Source organism: Pongo abelii, chromosome X (assembly GCF_028885655.2).
Source record: "Pongo abelii isolate AG06213 chromosome X, NHGRI_mPonAbe1-v2.0_pri, whole genome shotgun sequence".
Classification (NCBI taxonomy): domain Eukaryota; kingdom Metazoa; phylum Chordata; class Mammalia; order Primates; family Hominidae; genus Pongo; species Pongo abelii.
In genome coordinates, this window is record NC_072008.2 from 77,419,228 (window position 1) to 77,437,644 (window position 18,417).

The 18,417-nt window shown below is 34.3% G+C and overlaps 1 protein-coding gene across 1 annotated transcript in view; it reads right to left on the reverse strand.

The window, feature by feature from the left end:
- PHKA1 (phosphorylase kinase regulatory subunit alpha 1) overlaps nucleotides 1–18,417 on the reverse strand; it is a 129,029-nt gene that overhangs the window by 48,013 nt on the left and 62,599 nt on the right. The window contains exons 15-17 of the mRNA XM_002831804.5: nucleotides 10,450–10,559; nucleotides 9,328–9,472; nucleotides 1,162–1,240 (exon numbers count right to left, since the gene is read on the reverse strand). Coding sequence (XP_002831850.3) covers nucleotides 1,162–1,240; nucleotides 9,328–9,472; nucleotides 10,450–10,559 — 334 coding nt within the window. The remainder of the gene's footprint in view (nucleotides 1–1,161; nucleotides 1,241–9,327; nucleotides 9,473–10,449; nucleotides 10,560–18,417) is intronic.

The following is an 18,417-nucleotide window of genomic DNA, read 5'->3' on the forward strand; positions in this document are numbered from 1 at the left end:
GTATGCACCAACACGCCTGGCTAATTTTTGTATTTTTTGTAGAGAGAGGTTTTTGCCATGTTGGCCAGGCTGGTCTTGAACTCCTGGCTTCAAGTGATCTGCCCTCCTTGGCCTCCCAAACTAAGTGTGATGATTATATTATAGTTATATGTAAGAATGCACTTGTTCTTAGACAAAACAAAGAAAACTTAAGTATTTAGGGTTGAAGAGTTATGATGTCTATGGCTAATTATTTTAGCAAAAAAGCATGTGTGTACATGTGTGTATATATATGTATATATATATATAACACATAGTATATGTAGTATGTACGTGTGTGTGTATATGCATATGTATGTGTATGGGAGGATGTAGGGAGGAAGAGAGAAAGGAAGCGGGGAAAGGCAGGAAGGGAGGAAGGGAAGAAACAGAGAATGCACAGTGGGACAAAATGTTAATAACAGGTGAATCTTGAGAAAGGGTATATGGGTGTTCAGTAGCATTCTTGCAAATTTCTGTAAGCTGGAAATTTTTCAAAATAAAAACTTAGGGGGAAAAAGAAAAGAAAAGCAGCTAGAATCAAATAATCCAGTAGGCATTAAAAAAACAAAACAAAACAGGTTTTCTTATCCTTTGAGATCTAGGCAAAGAACAGGGTAGGAAAAACTTCCAACCTTCCTCCACAACATTAAATTCCTTGATTCAATCTATCAAACATTAGCTCCTCTAAGTAGGATGGGATTATGTTATTGAAGATACAGTTAGCCCCCGCTTACTCCTGCAGGATATGTTCCAAGACCCCCTTGTGGATTCCTGAATCTGCAGATAGTACTGAACCTTATATATATACTGTGTTTTTTCTTATACATACATACCTATGATATAGTTTAATTTATAAATTAAGCATAGTAAGAGCTTAAAATAATAATGAAATAGAACAATTATAACAATATACTATAATAAAAGTTATGTGAACGTAGTCTCTGTCTCAAAATATCTTATTGTACTGTACTCACCTATTTGCAGACTACAGGTTGACTATGGGTAACTGAAATATCAGAAAGTGAAATTGTAGATAAGGGGGGACTATCATACACAGAAAGGCATCACAGGTATGTCACTACTATATCCAGCCCCCTAATTTCATTTCATTTCACTAAAGAGTGTATAGAGGTTACTTACCTTGCCCCACCAAAATAGCCATCTTGCATTTTTCGGAGTGCTGCCAGGATACTTGAATTCAAGCTTGTTCCATCTTCATCTTGAAATGAACAGAATTTTAAAACAATCTTTGTGGTTTTAACTCTGAAGTAGGGGGAAATCTTGTAATTATTTCAAATCAACATTCTGGTGGTTACAGTACAAATGAGACACTCCTCATTGACCACCCTGATTTTAACAATTCATCTGAGAGCCAACAACACTCAAGAATGGGCAAATGGTAAGGGATGATGACTGATAGACAGATTTCCTCAAAGGTATTATCTTATTTGTCAGCATTATCTTATTTGTCAGAAGTACTTAGCACAGTGCCTGATGGCAGAACACTGAATGACTACTGAATGCTGATAATAATACCAGTAGCCACTACTTGTTGAATGTTATGTGCCAAGCACTGTGCTAAACGTTTTATACACATTATCTCATATAAAGAACCTTGGCACATATGTCTGTGTATAGGCATAAAAAATATCTAGAAAGCTAACAATTATCTGATTTTATGTGGAAGGAATTATACTACACATACTCTTTCATGATCTGCTTTCTAACTTAACCTTTGTAATAGCTAAAAATAATTCCTAGTAAATTTAGACTGTTTTATATTATAATCAACACTGTAATGAAGACCATTGTACCTACATCTTGATGCACTTATTCTATTATATCCTTAGGTTAAATTCTTACAAGTAGAACTATTAGGACAAATGAAACACTTACTAAGTAAATTTACAGAGACTGCCAAATTACCCACTATATAGAAAGTGACTTTTTCCTACACTTTTTTTTTTTTTTTTTTGAGACAGAGTCTCGCTCTGTTACCCAGGCTGGGGTGCAATGGCGTGATCTCGGCTTACTGCAAGCTCCGCCTCCCGGGTTCACGCCATTCTCCGGCCTCAGCCTCCCAAGTAGCTGGGACTACAGGCACCCGCCACCACGCCCGGCTAATTTTTTGTATTTTTTTTTTTTTTAGTAGAGACAGGGTTTCACCGTGTTAGCCAGGATGGTCTCGATCTCCTGACTTCTTGATCCACCTGCCTTGGCCTCCCAAAGTGCTGGGATTACAGGCGTGAGCCACCGCACCCAGCCTTTCCTATACTTTTAACAACAATGGGCAATAATCTTTTAAATTTTTCTTAATCTGATAGTTAAAACAAGAAGATATTGTTTTAATTTTATTGCCAATAAGATTATGCATATTTTCATGTATTTACTAAAAATCTGTATTTCTTTTATGAATTGCCTGATCATGTCCTTTTCCCATTTTTCCATTAGATAGTTTATCTTTTTTCAATTGACTTTCAAGAGTTCTTCGTGTTTTGTGGATATTACCCTTTTCGCTCTCATATGTATGACAAATACTTTATCTAGTTTATTATTTTTCTTTCAACTGCATCCACAGTGCTTTTGATATAAAAGATTTATTTTAATTTCATGTTTTAAAATCTGACAATATTTTATTTTTGTGTCTTGCAAAGGACAGCTCTCTTCAACCTAAGATAACAAAAATATTCCCATATATATATATATATATATATATATATATTTTTTTTTTTTTTTTTTTTTTTTGAGATGGAGTCTGGTTCTGTCGTCCAGGCTGGAGTGCAGTGGTGCAATCTCGGCTCACTGCAACCTCCGCCTCCCAGGTTCAAGTGATTCTCCTGCCTCAGCCTCACTAGTAGCTGGGACTACAGGCGCGTGCCACCACACCTGGCTGTATTTTTAGTAGAGATGGGGTTTCACCATGTTGGCCAGGCTGGTCTCAAACTCTTGACCTCAAGTATCCTCCCATCTTGGCCTCCCAAAGTGCTGGGATTATAGGCTTGAGCCACCCCGCCCAACCTCCCATATTTTTTTCTAAGACTCTCATAGGTTTATTTTTTATGTTTAGCTCTTTAATCTATTTAGAATGTATTTTTGCAAAAAAAGTAAAGTAGCAAGCCTAAATGAATTATTTTCCCAAATGTATTTATATTTACATTTTGTCTCTATTTGAAATTCTATCTTCATCATTATTTTAATTACAATGGATCTTTCACTTTCTTTTAAAAAATCTGGTTATTCATTCACATTTTCTCTTACATATGAAATCGAGGTTCAGCTTGTTCATAAAAATTTATGTTTTTATTACTATTGGGAATTGCCTGAATTGATATAATGAAAGTGGGTAATTTCTCAATATTAACTATTTATGTCTAGGAACATGGTGTACCTCTCTACTAATTAAAATATTTTATTGTCTTCAATAGTTTTATAGTTTTTCTCATACACTTTTATAAGTGTTCCTATTCAGCTTATACTTGTATTCTTACTTTTCTAGAAAATCTGTCAATTTTATCTAGATGTACAAAATTATAGTTGGTATTCTTTTACAGTGTTTAAAGTCTCCTCTATTTCTGTTGCTATATCTCCTTTGTCTTTCCTAACACTTTTATTATCTGTTTTTTCTTTACTCTGAGTTCTACTTTACCAGATATTAATGTAGCTACTTCTGCTTTTTAAAATTAATGTTTACATGGTATATCTTTTTCCTTCCTTTTCTTTTCAGTCTACATATATTGTTATATTTGAACTGATGTATTTAGGCTATTTAAATTTAAAGTAATTATTGATATGTTAGGATTACGCCTGCCATTTTATTGTTTTCTATTTGTACCTCTGTTCTTCATTTGTCTATTTTCTTCTTCCTGCCTTCTTATGGGTTACTTTTACATTTTTTAGAATGCCATTTTGATTTATCTATACTGGGTTTGACTGTTATCTCCTTCTATAGGTTTCTTAGTGGTTATTCTAGGCATTGTCTTATATATACAAACATGATGCATATATCACTCTTTACTAGTGTCAACATTATATCAATTAAAGTGATGTGTAGAATCTTATCTCCCATTAAGGTCCTTACTTTTCCCCATTTATAATATACTTGCCTTGAATATTTCTTCTACATACTTTGAGAACCACATTAAGCAACGCTTGTCAAGCATAATTTAGAAAATTGAAGTGGAAGGAGTTTGAGACCAGCCTGGCCAACATGGCGAAACCCCGTCTCTACTAAAAAAATACAAAAACTTAGCCGGGCATGGTGGTGCGCGCCTGTAATCCCAGCTACTGGGGAGGCTGAGGTAGGAGAATCACTTGAACCCAGAAGCTGGAGGTTGCAGTGGGCTGAGATTGCGCCATTGCACTCCAGGCTGGGTGACAGAGGGAGACTCTGGAAAAGAAAAAGAAAAAGAAAAAGAAAAAGAGAGAGAGAGGGAGAGAGAGGGAGAGGGAGAGAGAGAAAGGGAAAATTGAAGTGGAGAAAGTCTATTGTATTTACTCGTATTTTCACTCCTTCTATTTTTATTTTTTCTTTTTGATGTTTCAAGATTCCATCTATTATTATTTCCTTTCTGTTTCAAGAACTTTCTTCAAACCATTCTTTTAGGGCAGATCTCCTGCTGACAAATTCACTTAGCTTTCCTACATCTGAAAATGTCTTTTTTCCTTTTATTCTTGAAGTACACTGGATAGGGCAAAATTCTTGGTTTAAAATTCTTTTTTTTTCAGTACTTAAAAAATGATTGTGTCACTTTCCTCTGGTGTCCATGGTTTCTGATGAGAAATTTGCTGTCATTCTGTTTGTTGCTTATAGACATGGTATTGTTTCTTTCTGGCCACTTTTAAGATATTTCTTCTTTAGTGTTCAAGAACTTTATTATTATGTGTTTTGACATGGATTTCTTTGGGTTTATCATGTTTAAGATTTTCTCATTTTTTAAAAAATTTGTAGGTTTATGTCTTTTACCAATTTTTCAGTCATTATTAGTTAGAATGCTTTTTCTGTTTTTCTCTCATACTTTTTCTCCTCTTTCTGAAACTTTTATAACATGAATGTTAGATCTTTTTAACATGAATGTTAAAAAATGTTAAATCTTTCATTATTAGTCCTACAGGTCTTTGAGGCTCTGTTCATATTTTTTCAGTTTATTTATTATTTATTTTTTTACTGTGTTGTTCAGAATGGGTCATTTCTATAGTTCTGTATTCAAGTTCACTCTGTTGTCTCCATTCTGCTACTGGGCCTATCTAGTGAGTTGTCCATTTCAGTTATTATATTTTTCAGTCCTAAAACTTCCATTCAGTTCTTTGTATCTTCAGTTTCTTTGCTAAGACGTACATTCTACTTTGTCATTAGTTTCAAGTGTGATCGTAATTGTGTGTTAAAGTGTTTTTATGATAACTGCCTTAAAATCTTTACATGATAACTCCAACATTTGTTGACATCTGTTGATCACTGACACCACACTGGCTGAAGGGGGAGGAGCTCCTCTACTTTTGGGCAAGGATGAAAGTTTAAGCTCCCCACTAGCCCTTCTCTGATACTACTCCTAAGAGGCAGAGGGATGCCTCTTCAGAACTGTGCAAGCGTGGAAGTCTAGAGTCCCCACTCAGTCTCTGCTAACAGGGGGATTAAGTGGGGCCAAGTAAAATAGGGTCTAAAAGTTTTCTGTCTCCCTAGGTTGCTCCTTTCCTGTTCCTTCAGCTAGACAAAGCAGATTTTTCTTAGGTCTTTAAAAAAATCTGTTTTTCCTTATTTTTTTTTTTCTTTTTGTATTTCTGAGATGTCAGCTTCTCTAGCTTCCAGTCCAGGATATATAAGGCCCAGGATATTTACTGCTCTGCTGTTCTTCAGGTCTTAAAGTTTCTAGCTGATCTGCCTGGTTTCCAACTTTCAGAGTTTTCTTATGTTTGTTTTATATATAATGTCAAGGATTTTTAGCTGCACTTAGCAGGAGGAATAGGGAGAAGTGAGTCTATACCATCTTGTCTCAAAACTAAAAGTCATTTTTTAAAAGTAGAAGTATTTAAGGACATGAAATTTTCTAAATATGACTTTGACCAAATCTCATAAATTATAAGTACTGGTATCATTTTTCATTTCTAAGAAGCATATAATTTCAAATTTTGCTTTCTCTTTAATCTAATAATTATTTGGGAAAAAATATAATTCCTTTATAGTTAGGTTCTTTTTAACTATTCTGTGTTAATTAGTTTTATGTCACATATCTGGCAATATCGTTTGTATGATTTCTACTTTTTAAACATAAACATTCTTTGTGTGTTCTGCCTTTTTGCATACATAGTTGTATATACATCCATAAATACAAAAATCAAGTTTGTTACTCCTCTGTGTCTTTAATTATTTTGTATAATTGATCTGTGACATTCTGATAGATGTTGTTGTTTTCCATCATGAATATATAATAGTTTTGTGATATTGTCCCTAAGTTTTCCTAAATACTTGCTTTATACATTTAATTCAATTATTCAGTACATAAAAGTTTATATATGTTATATCATGTTGGTGTACTATTTATCAATATAAAATATCCTTCTTATCCCATTTACTGATTTTTGCCTTGAATTTTATTTGCTATTTTTGATATTAATACTGCTACCACTGCTTTCTTATCAGCATTTACATGATATATCTTTACATATTCTTTTCTTCCATCTTTCTGTATGATTTTATTTTAGGGATATCTATTGTAAATAGCATCCACCTGGATGCCATTTATGTATTATTTTTGTTCTTTTATGTATTACAGGAATCTTTGTCTTTAATATGAGAATTTAACTAATCCACATTTCAATGTGATCACTAATGTTTATTCTCTTTTCACCAGCACAAAATTTTCACTGGCAGAAACACACTGTTGTTGGTAATGTTTCAGGGACTGAAAGATCTGGTTTGAGGCCCGGCTCTGTCACTTACTAGCTTTGTGACTTTGGATAATGAGTATCTACCTGAATAAGAGTGTTGTAGAGATTTCAAAATAATTTATTGAAAGCACTTAGCTCAGTGCCTGGCACAGAGAAAGTATTCAGTAAATATTACAGTTATTATTGCTATTGTTATTGTTGTTTTTGTTATGTGACCACATATCAAGTACCAAAAATGCTTGATTTAAGCCTAGATCTTTAGTTTTATTCTGCTTCCCAAGCTGTGGCTATGTATCTCATCCCAACTCTCAGGTATTTCAATTCTGAAATCTCTTTGTCACTACAAATTCATGTCCCTTTATAACTGGCTTCTTCGTATAAAATGTCTCTGATTCTATCAATGCAGCAACATTTACCTAGTGCTACGATCTGAATGTGCCCCCAGATTTGTTTGTTGAAACTTAATCACCAATGTGATAGCATTAAGAAGTAGGCCCTCTAGGGTGATTAAGTCATGAGTGTGGAGCCATCATGGATGGGATCGGGGCCCTTATAAAAGGGCTTAAGAGAGTGGGTTTGCTTCTTTTCTGTCCCTTCTACAATGTAAGAACACATGTGTGTCTGCTGCAGAGGATGAAGCAACAAGGCACCATCTTACAAGGTGAGACTTCAGGTCCTTCCCAGACACCAAACCTGTCAGCACCTTGATCTTGGACTTCCTAGCTCCCAGAACAGTACAAAATAAAATTCTATTGTTTATAAATTACCAACTTTTTGGTATTTTGTTATAGCTATCTTAATTCATACCTTATATCTAGTTAGCCAATACCTGAGTTGGGTGTTGCTTAAAATGACTCGTATCTTTGTTTTTCATTCTACTTTTATTACCTCCAATCCAGTGTACCTTCTCTTCACCTCATATGTGGATTAGTTTCTTTGACATCAGTCTCTCCTCACTACAATGTGTACTGTCACCAATAGTCCCCAAAAATCATTTTTATCATATTATTCCTTGCTCAAAACCTTTTGATAGTTTCAGACTTCTGAGAAAAATCTATATTAAATATCTTTGCTTATTTTCAAGGTCTTCATTATTGAACCCTACCTTACTTTTCCCATTTTGCTTATAATTATACTCCAACACACAAACTCCACTCTATTCAGGTGGGTCACTTCATTCTCCTCTCACAGGTCAAGTTCATTCTTGCCTCTAGGGCTCACTCATGGTATTTTCCTCCTCACTTACAGTACCTTTCCTTCTGCCCTCCTGTCATCTGAATATTATCCATTCCAAAAAGCCTGGTTAAGTCCTACCTCAGTTGAGAAATTTTCTTTGTCAACTGGATCTCCTTCACTGTAAAATACTGATCTAATGGTTTAGTAATTCTTTATATATTGTCTTAAATTGTTTCTATCATTCTTGCATATTAGCTTTTCGTCTCCAATTAGACTTTATACTTTCTGAAGACAATTCTACAAATATAGTAGTTTCTAAATGGGTACTTGTATTAACTGTCTTAAGTAATGAAGAAAGACAAAGAGAAGAAAGACTACCCTACTTCCTCAAATCCTGTGACACTGAAGCACTTTTGAGATGTGACCAAAATCCCTAACAGTCTGTCTGAGTTTTGAATGATTTACAATAAGGGATTTTTCTTTAATGAAAAGGAATTCTATGTACTTTGGCAGTACAAACAGGTCTTTGGAAGCAACAGGAGAAACACAGAAAGGAAGCAGTCGCTTCAGTATTGGCTCTAGTCCTCCAGGAACTGAGAGAATAATAAAGCCTTTCACCCAGTTTCAAGTAAGCAATGTCAGGAAATCCAGTCAAAAAAAAAAAAAAAAAAAAAAGAGGAAACGTAAGCCAAAAGCCTTTTGGCTTTTTCCCCTACTAGATTTTACAGCTTCCGTTAGACAGGCTTTGGAAGAAGCAGCCTGGGAAATTATCTATAAAATCTTGATGTACCACTGGAGTAAGAAATATGCAGATATAGTATTACTGTCTTTAAAAATAATTGTATGAATAAAGTTTCTGAAAATTGACCTAGAAACTAATTATCTAAAGTAACTGCCAACCAAGTTTTAAGTTATCCTCTGCTACATTTTTTGAATTATAGCTCTCAAACTATCTGAAAACTATTCAATTATAGCTCTGAAATTATTCTTGTATGTTGATTTATGTATTACATATAGTCTGTCTTCACCTTCTAAAGCATAAGCTCCATGAGAACGGAAACCTCATCTGCCTTATTCACTCCATGTGTCCCCAGTGCTTAGAAAAGTGCTTGGCATAAAATAGGAGCCAATAAATACTGCTGAAAGAATAAATTATAAGTAGCTCTCTAGAAACTCCAAGATGTTGAAGGGCTAAATCTATGACTTATTTCCAAAATACATTCATTCCTTGCCTCATGCAGCCCTTACCAAGCATACTATGTGAGATGGGGAAGGTGATGGTGGGCTGGCCTGTCATCCGCCAGCGGCTACAGAGGTAGGAGAGGTCTGTTCTAAGCATTTCCACTATCATCTTGTTGTCCAGAGCCAGGTAGAACTGTTGCTGGTCTATAAACTGAGACAAATAAAAATAATAGATGAGATTAATTTACTCTCACAATTATCAAGTAATATTTTAAACTACTCACATATTCAGAAGAGTATCCAAGATGTCACAGGGCAATGATACCCCCACATTTAATGTCTAATACATTCCAAAGTATCTGGGGTTAACTGGCACATATAATAATTTCTGACATTTTTACGGTATGCTGCAGTTTACAAAGTATTTTCAAGTATATAATTTTATTTAATCCTGTAACCCCCCAGTGAGGGCTTTTCTTCTTTTAATAGATGAAAAATAAGGCTAAGAGATGATACGTGGATTAGTGAAATCATATGGCTAGCAAATGGCAAAGTCAGAAATAGAATCTATGATCCATTACTCTTTTGTTTGTACCTACCTCAGCTGCACTATTTCAAATGTAAGATGACAAATGGGGAGTTCAAGCTTTCTTTCCAGAAAATAGTTTCTCCTCCCCATAAACACATATAATCAGGTTTGTTATTATCATGTAGCTAATAAACATCAGGCTAACAACATGTTTAATAACAGCTAAAACAGTACCGACATTTTTGTTTAGAAGAGGATACTGAAAATTTCTATGAATGTAAAAAGGGCCCTTCCTCCAAACAAAGAAAACATAATTCAGTAGCTGAATAAAAAAGGTTGTATTTTGTTTATAAAGGACACATACAGTTTTATTTTTAACTTTTGAAAGTAAGGATTACTTTTATAAGTACTCTAGCAATTGTAAAATCCTTAGTTTCTGCAACACCCAGGGTTACTTTTGGCAGTTACAATCACTTAGTGAAACTCTGTGCTGGAAGTTCAATTCAGTTCAACTCTATAAATATTCACTGAGTAAGTTATGTGCAAGGCCTGGTGGAACTCTTTGACACTTATCCCAACCACAGTAAATGCTTTATTTCTCCAATGTTTTTCTTTTATTTCCATTCATCTCAATGCACATTTCAGTTTATTTCACCCACCTGTGGAGTGAAAGTAAAGATAGTTTTCCGAATGTCATAGAGTTTTGAAGTTCCAAGCACTCCCATGTGTCTGTAGGGTCGTCCACTGAGTTTCATTCTATTGTTGCATCCTGATACAGAATTGAGAAATGGTAAAAATATTTCTAGAGCACAAATCAAATCAGCAAACATTTTTACATATATATATACACACACATACACAATGTATGTATATACATATAGACACACACACACATCCACTGTATTTCCTTGAATTTAAGTTGTCTTCTTTTTACAGTTTAGCATTCTGAAATTGGAATCCAACCTATAATTGATATCTATGTTAAATGTAGCTGAATTTCTTTTTGTCTTCCAAAAGGGAGTTATAAAATCAATACCTCTTACGATGAGAAAATAGTTTATTCACACACATATTTTTCTTTTATATCATAGGATAACACTGTTTATATTGTTCTGAAACTGTTTTACCCAAAACACATATTAAATATGCTTTCATGTCAGTACTGACAGGACTACTACTTTTTTATTTTTTTACTAGAACACATTTTTCTTGGGAATTTAATTTTTTTCATTTGCTTTACCTAAGTGTTATACTTATCAAATATGCCAGTTTTAGTGTTGCTTTACTCTTAGGGGGCTAGCACCAGAGAATTATCAAAGCCTTGGTCATATTCCAGGGTCCATGCAGTAAAGCACACATTTTACCTGAGATTGATGTCACAACCAGGTTTTCCCACTACTCCTTCCTTTTTGTTTCTATTTAATACTGTAAAATATATACAACGTAAAATTTACCATTTACCATTTTAATAACCTTAAGTTCAGTGGCATTAAGTACATTTACATCATTGTGCAAACATCACCACCAACTATCTCCAAAACTCTTTCATCTTCCCAAACTGAAACTCTATTCATTGAACAGTAACTTTTCATGTCCTCTGCTTCCCAGCCTCTGGCAATCACCGTTCTACTTTGTATCTCTATGAATTTGGTATCTCATATAAATGGAATAATACAATAGCTTTCCTTTTGTAACTAGCTTATTTCATTTAGCATAGTCTTTAAAGTTCATCCATGTGTAGCATATGTCAGAATCTCCTTCGTTTTTAAGGCTTAATAATATTCCATTTTGGGTATACATTGCATATTGTTTATCCATTCATTGATGGACATTTGGGTTGTTTCCACTTTTTGGCTATTGTGGGCAATGCTGCACATTGATGTAGAAAATGTTCAAGTTCCTATTTTCACTTCTTTTTGATAAATACTCAGAAGTGTAATTGCTGGATCATATAGTAATTCTACGTTTAATTTGTTTGAGGGACTGCCATACTGTTTTCCATAGGCGCTGACACATTTTACATTCTCATCCACAGTACACAAGAGTTTTCATGTCTCCACATCCTCATGTTGGCTATTCAGGGTCCCTTGAGATTCCATATAAATTTTAGAACAAATTTTTCTATTTTACATTTGGGCTCTTGACAGGGCTTGCATAGAATCTGTTGATAGCTTTGGGTTGTACTGGCATCTTAACAATATTATGTCTTCTAACCCACAAAGACAGCATGTCTTTCCATTTATTTGTGTCCTACCTATTTCTTTTAGCAATGTTTTTACATTTTCAGTGTACAAGTCTTTCACCTCCTTGGTTAAGCCTATTCTTGAGTATTTTATTCTTTTGATGCTGTTATAAATGGAACTGTTTTCTTAATTTCCTTGTCAAATTATTCATTTTTAGTGTACAAAAATGTAACTGACTTTTGTGTGCTGATTCTGTATCCTGTAAGTTTGCTGAATTTGTTTATTAGTTCTCACAGGTTTTTTTTTTTTTAATAAAACCATGTCATCTGTGAATGGAGACCATTTTAATTTTTCTTTGCCAATTTGGATGTCTTTTATTTCTTTTTCTTGTCTAATTGCTCTGGCTAGAACTTCCAATGCTGGCTGACTGTGATGGTGTGTGCCTGTTGTTCCAGAGACTAAGGTGGGAGGATCCCTTGAGAGTGCAAGAGTTTGTGACCAGCCTGGGCAACACAGTGAGACCTTGTCTCCAAAAAAAAAAAAAAGCTATGTTGAATAGAAGTCTGTGTGTCTGTTTTATTTTTTTCTTTTGTCTTTTATTAATTTACCAATTAATAACAAGTCATGGTTTTCTAAGTCATGTCTTGTTATATTTTTTCAATGCTGAATACAGTGTATAAAGAATTCTAGAGGCTCTGGATGATATTATTTCCCTCCAGAGAAGATTGAGTTTATTCAGGCAGATACAGTATAAGCAGATCTTCTTAGCCCAATCAGGAATTAAGAAGATTGTGTTTTAGGATTTGTATTTGAGGCTTTCTAAGAACTTGTCTATTTATGGTTTCTCCTTACTCCTAAGGTGTAGTCCACTCTTTAGGGGTTTCAACTGAAAGCCCAAGGTGTTTATCACAGACCCTTCCACATAGGAAGGTCCTGAAATGCAATTTTTGTCTCCGTAGAACAGTGAGACTTTCTGCTTAGTTTCTTGGCCCCTTACTCCATGCAAGCAAAACTTAATAATCAGCAAATGCCTCAAAGGTAAACTGCACAGAGAATAGTGAGTTTATTCTTTGAGTGTCCCTTCTGTCCAAGGTTTTAGTTTCTCAAGTTCTGGCTGTTGTAATTACTCTCTGAAGCCTTCACTCACCTTCATTTTTAAAATCCAGCCATTCCAGTTATTCTTAGTATGACAGTCCAATACAAGCTATTTCATCACAGCTGGAAGCTGAAAGTCTACCTTTTCTTTTTAGCTGTGATACAATATACATAATTCTACCATTCTTGTTTATACACATTATAGTACTTCTAATTGTTGGTTTGCCACCACAGATTATAATGTAGTGAACATCCTTGAATATATGCCCTTGTGTACTTGTACGAGTGTTATATAGGATAGATTCTGGGCTGGGTGCAGTGGCTCACACCTGTAATTCCAGCACTTTGGGAGGGAGGCCAAGGTGGGCAGATCACAAGGTCAGGAGTTCGAGACCAGCCTGTCCAACATGGTGAAACCCCGTCTCTACTAAAAATACAAAAATTAGCTGGGCATGGTGGCACATGCCTGTAGTCCCAGCTACTTGGAAGGCTGAGGCAGGAGAATCACTTGAACCTGGGAGGCGGTGGTTGCAGTGAGCCGAGATTGCACCACTGCACTCCAGCCTGGGCAACAAGAGCGAGATTCCATCTTGGGGGGAGAAAAAGAAAAAGAAAAGGGTAGATTCCTAGAAGTAAGGTTGTTGATCAAAGACATGTGCATTACATTTTTTTATAGGTAATGCCTACCTGCCTCTAATTTACACTACCAGGAGTGCTGAGAGTGTCCACATCTCCACATATTCATCAGCACTGGATATTGGCAATCTTATCTTTTGTAAAATTGATGGGCAAAAAATTACATAGCACTATTCTTTTATCTTACATTTTCACAATCATTGGTGAGGTTGAAACTATGATAACTTAAAAAATATAGTACTAGGAAAGAAGAAACAGTGATCAGCAGCACCAAAAAGTAAGATTAAAAGTATCCACACACATGTGAGTGAGTATATGCATGTACAGTAAATTATAAAGGTGGAATTTCAAAACAATCTATATATGAACTATTCAATCAGTAGTGCTGGAACGATTGGTTATTTGGCAAAAAGTCAGATTTTTACCTCATTGGATAAACTAAAATTAATATTATAGCCTAAGACTTAAATGCAAAATTGTAACCATAAATAACAAAGAAAATGCAATGAAAATGTATTTGACCTAGGGATGGGATTATCTTTCTAAGTGTAACAGCAAGGCAAGAATCCAAAAAAAAAAGAAAATTTTACTACATAAAATATAAAACTTCTATACATGAAAAGCAGCACAAAATTAAAGGGCAAATGACAAAATAGCAAAATATTGCAATAACATGTGGAAGAGAAAGTGTCAGTATCCCTAATATATTTAAAAATACCTCATGGAAATCAGTAAGAAATCAACAAGTATCCAGTAGAAAAATGGCAAAAGAATATAAGTAGACGATTTGCAAAATTAACAGAAAAAGGCTATTTATGAAAATAACTTTTGAAGAAATTACGTTAATACAGCTATCAAATTGGATTGTAGGTGGCTGCTTACCAAAACGTAATAGAGTTTATCATATATTGTTATTTTTCAAGAAAAACAGAATTCAAAATCCATTCTTAATGACATCATTTTTCTAAAAACATGTTTGTACTTATTTTATTTAAAATGATTGGAAACAAATATGCCAAAATAAAAGGTGGTTTCCTCTGAGTGGTGGAATTACAGGCGATTGTTATCTTTTTCCTTTGTGCTTGTCTGCGTTTTCCAGTTCCCGGCAGTCAATGCATACATACCAATTTGTAATCAGATAACTTACAACTTATGAAATTTGGAGAGAACCAGAATAGCATACCTATTCAGATAGAATTAGGAGATAAATTCATAATTCTTGAAGGACTGAAAAATATATCTGATAAAATGGATGTATCTAATATTTAAAGATTTGTACACAGGCAAGAAAATAATTATCTAAAAGAAAGTAACAGACTAGGAAATATATATAAAACTCACTGATAAAAGCTTACCATAAAATATAAATAATTGATAAATATATACAGAAATGTGCAGACCCTATTAGATAAGCAAGCAATTGTAGACACATAGTTTCAAAAAGAGGTAAAGCAAAAATAGAAAAATGTACAGGTCACTGGGAATTAAAGATAGAAAATTAAAATAATTTATACATACTAAAACCTACTTATCTAACAAAAATAAATAAAACTCCAATGTTAGTGGGGTAGTAAAAAAAGAAAGGTATATTTTATATCTTAGTTATGTCACTATGAATTATCTCGTCTTTGTAAATAATCATCTGGCAACATGTAACAAGAGCTAAAAAACTGTTCATAAGCTTATCCAGAATCCCTTTACTGAGAATATACAATTAAGAAAACAGTGGTCTATACAAAGGCATTTATAGAAGGATAAAAATTCTCCAAACAATTCAGCTAATAAAAAGGAAACAATTACTTTAATTTGATGAAATACTATATAGCTATTTCAATATGTGGAAATGCATCATGAGAGAATAAGTGAAAACAAACAGAACACAAGTGAATATAGGCATGTTAAAGATAACTATTAAAATGTATCTATATGCACTAAGATTAGAAAAGAATTAGCATTACATAAAGATTTGAACTTAATATTTTAAGTTCTTACTTTTACAAAGTTGATTAATCTCATAATTTAAAATTTAAATTACATTTTAAATCTCATAATTTAAAATAATAAAAAAGATGTTTTAGAACTGACAATGAAATACTGAGCATTTGAGGGGAGAAAGAGAACTCCGTTTAGTTAACATACATAAACAAATACACCTGTTAAAGAAATATCCCTTTTTCCTTCATGGAATTATGGTTGTCATTTGACGTACCCTCAGGGCAATTTTGTTATTGTGAAACTGTTGCAATAATAGAATTTTGAATAGTCACTCATCTGACTGATAAGTCATCAAATGTTGCCTCATCTATCATGCTTTTCCTGACTTCCCCAGGCAAATCTATCCCTTCTTCTGTATTTCATATGTAACACCATGGTCATAGCATTTATAAGATTGTACTGTGATTATCTAGTTGCATGGCTATGTCTTCCATAGCATCTAGCCCAGTGCCTGGTACATAATAAGTGAGCAATAAATGCTTATGAATGAATGAATGAAGCAAATGAAAGAACATATCAGGAAGATAAATGTCCACTTGTCACTTGAGTCCTTGGAATGTTTGATCATCATTAAGTTTTTATTTCCTTTGGCTAGAAAATAAGAACTTAGTAAGAGGCCCAAGATGGAGTCTAGGTTTTGAAAAAGTAAATAGTAAGGAGATTGCTTCTGTTTGTTGGAGAGACCTGATGTGAGGCAGGCAGATTCCATAAATGATGGCCCAGAGCTTAGAAGTTACCTGTTTCCCAGTAAGATATGCCGATTTAGAATAATAGATGCAATGAAGCAATGGGTAAAATTAACCTATTAACTTTTGAGTGACAGCCAGAGAGAATCAGGTCAAAATCACCAACAGGACTTGCATAAACCCATTACTGTAGAGACTTCTAAGAGTTATAAAGAAGGTGACTGTAAGATCAACTAGTACTCAGGTGGGTAAGATGTTGGCTAAATAGGGAAATACCTTCCTTATCTCAAGGGATTTAGTGCTAGTGGACTAGTATCTGGAGATTAGAAGTGCATTATAGGTCTGGGGTGACAGAGAATGGCCAAAAAAATAAAAACAGGAAGCAGGTTCTGGGAAGGGGTGAGGTATGTATCCCACCTAGCAAAGCATCCACCCAAATCAGCCTCAGAAGTTTTAGAGCCTTGACTTGGTATTTACCTCAGTTAGGGTTGAGTAAATAGAGGGAACCAGGTGTATTTTATAATATTCAAGCTAATTTGTGGCTAGATTTTAAAAATTTATTAGGATCTGAGACATATTCAATAAATTTGTTAATTTCTATGTGTATATATTTTAGTTTTTCATTATCTTTTTAAGGCAAAGTTTCTTTAGAAAATTCTAATCATGTTATATTTGAATTTTTAGGAAAGGGACATTCCTACATCATAGCTAGGATGGAAGAAAGAAATCCATATACTCCTAAAGCCAGATGCCATGTTAATAGCTCCGGAATGCAAGGAGTTCAAGCCTTGTTAGCATTAAATATATGTTCCTAGAGACAGACAAAAGTCAGCTCTGACTCTTGGTCCTTTCCTCCTTGGTTGATTCCCTCTCAATTTAGACAAAGAAATTAAGTGACTGGAGTTAAGTGCCAGAGAAAAGGGAAGGAGACTGGTTTTAAGCTGGGAATACTTGCCTTAACTGTAATTACTAACATACCATTCTTGGGTGATAAAAAAGTACACACACACACGCACGTGCACGCACACACACACGCACACACACACACACACACGCACACACACATATACAAATTAACTTCTGGGTTTGTAAGTGGCAAACCACTATCTAAGATCCAATGTTTTACAAATGTACTCCCTTGTGTTTTAAGATTGTATTACTTTTCTATTGGTTCTATAACAAATTACCACAAACTTGGTGGCTTAAAACAACACAGATTTATACTTCTACAGTTCTTGGCATCATGAGTCCAAAATGAGCATTATGGGACTAAAATCAAAACCAAAGTGTCAGCAGGGTTGATTCCTTCTGGAGGCTCCAGGGAAGAATCTATTCCTTGCCTCTTCCAGCTTCTAGATGATGTGGACATTCCTTGGCTCATAGCCTTATCACTCTAATCTCTTGCTTCTGTTGTCACATCTCCTACTTTTATAGTCTGGTCTTCCTCTGATTCCTTTTATAAGGACACTTATGATTACATTTAGGGACCACCTGGGTAATCCAGGATAATCTCCCTATCTCAAATAAGTCCGTTTGGCCATATAAGGTAAGGTTTATAGGTTCCAGGAATTAGGACTTGGATATCTTTGGGGAGTCATTATTCAATCTTCCACAAGAGTAGTTTAGAATTTCTTTTAGATAACAATATAGTAATTTGTTTAATGCAAAAAATCTATCACTAAGTTTAATATGTGAATTAATTAAAAAATAAGTACTAATTAAAAATAAGTATTATATTAAGGAATCTTTTATATTATCAACTAGCTCATTAAATGACAAAGTATAAAAGACCTAAAAACAAGTTCCTTGGCTATCATTTCATATAAAATAAGCAAGTATTTGAAAAAGAGGTATAGGTTCCAAGAAAGGAGAGAACATGTTATTTAAGCACACACTTGGAATAAAGATACAATATTGGCTGGTAATAGTCATGCCTTATGTACCCAAAGGGTTCATAAAACACACCTAAAATTATCAGACCTGCTCAGAACAGAGAAGGTAAGAAACTTCGATTCTAGAGACTCTAAATTCC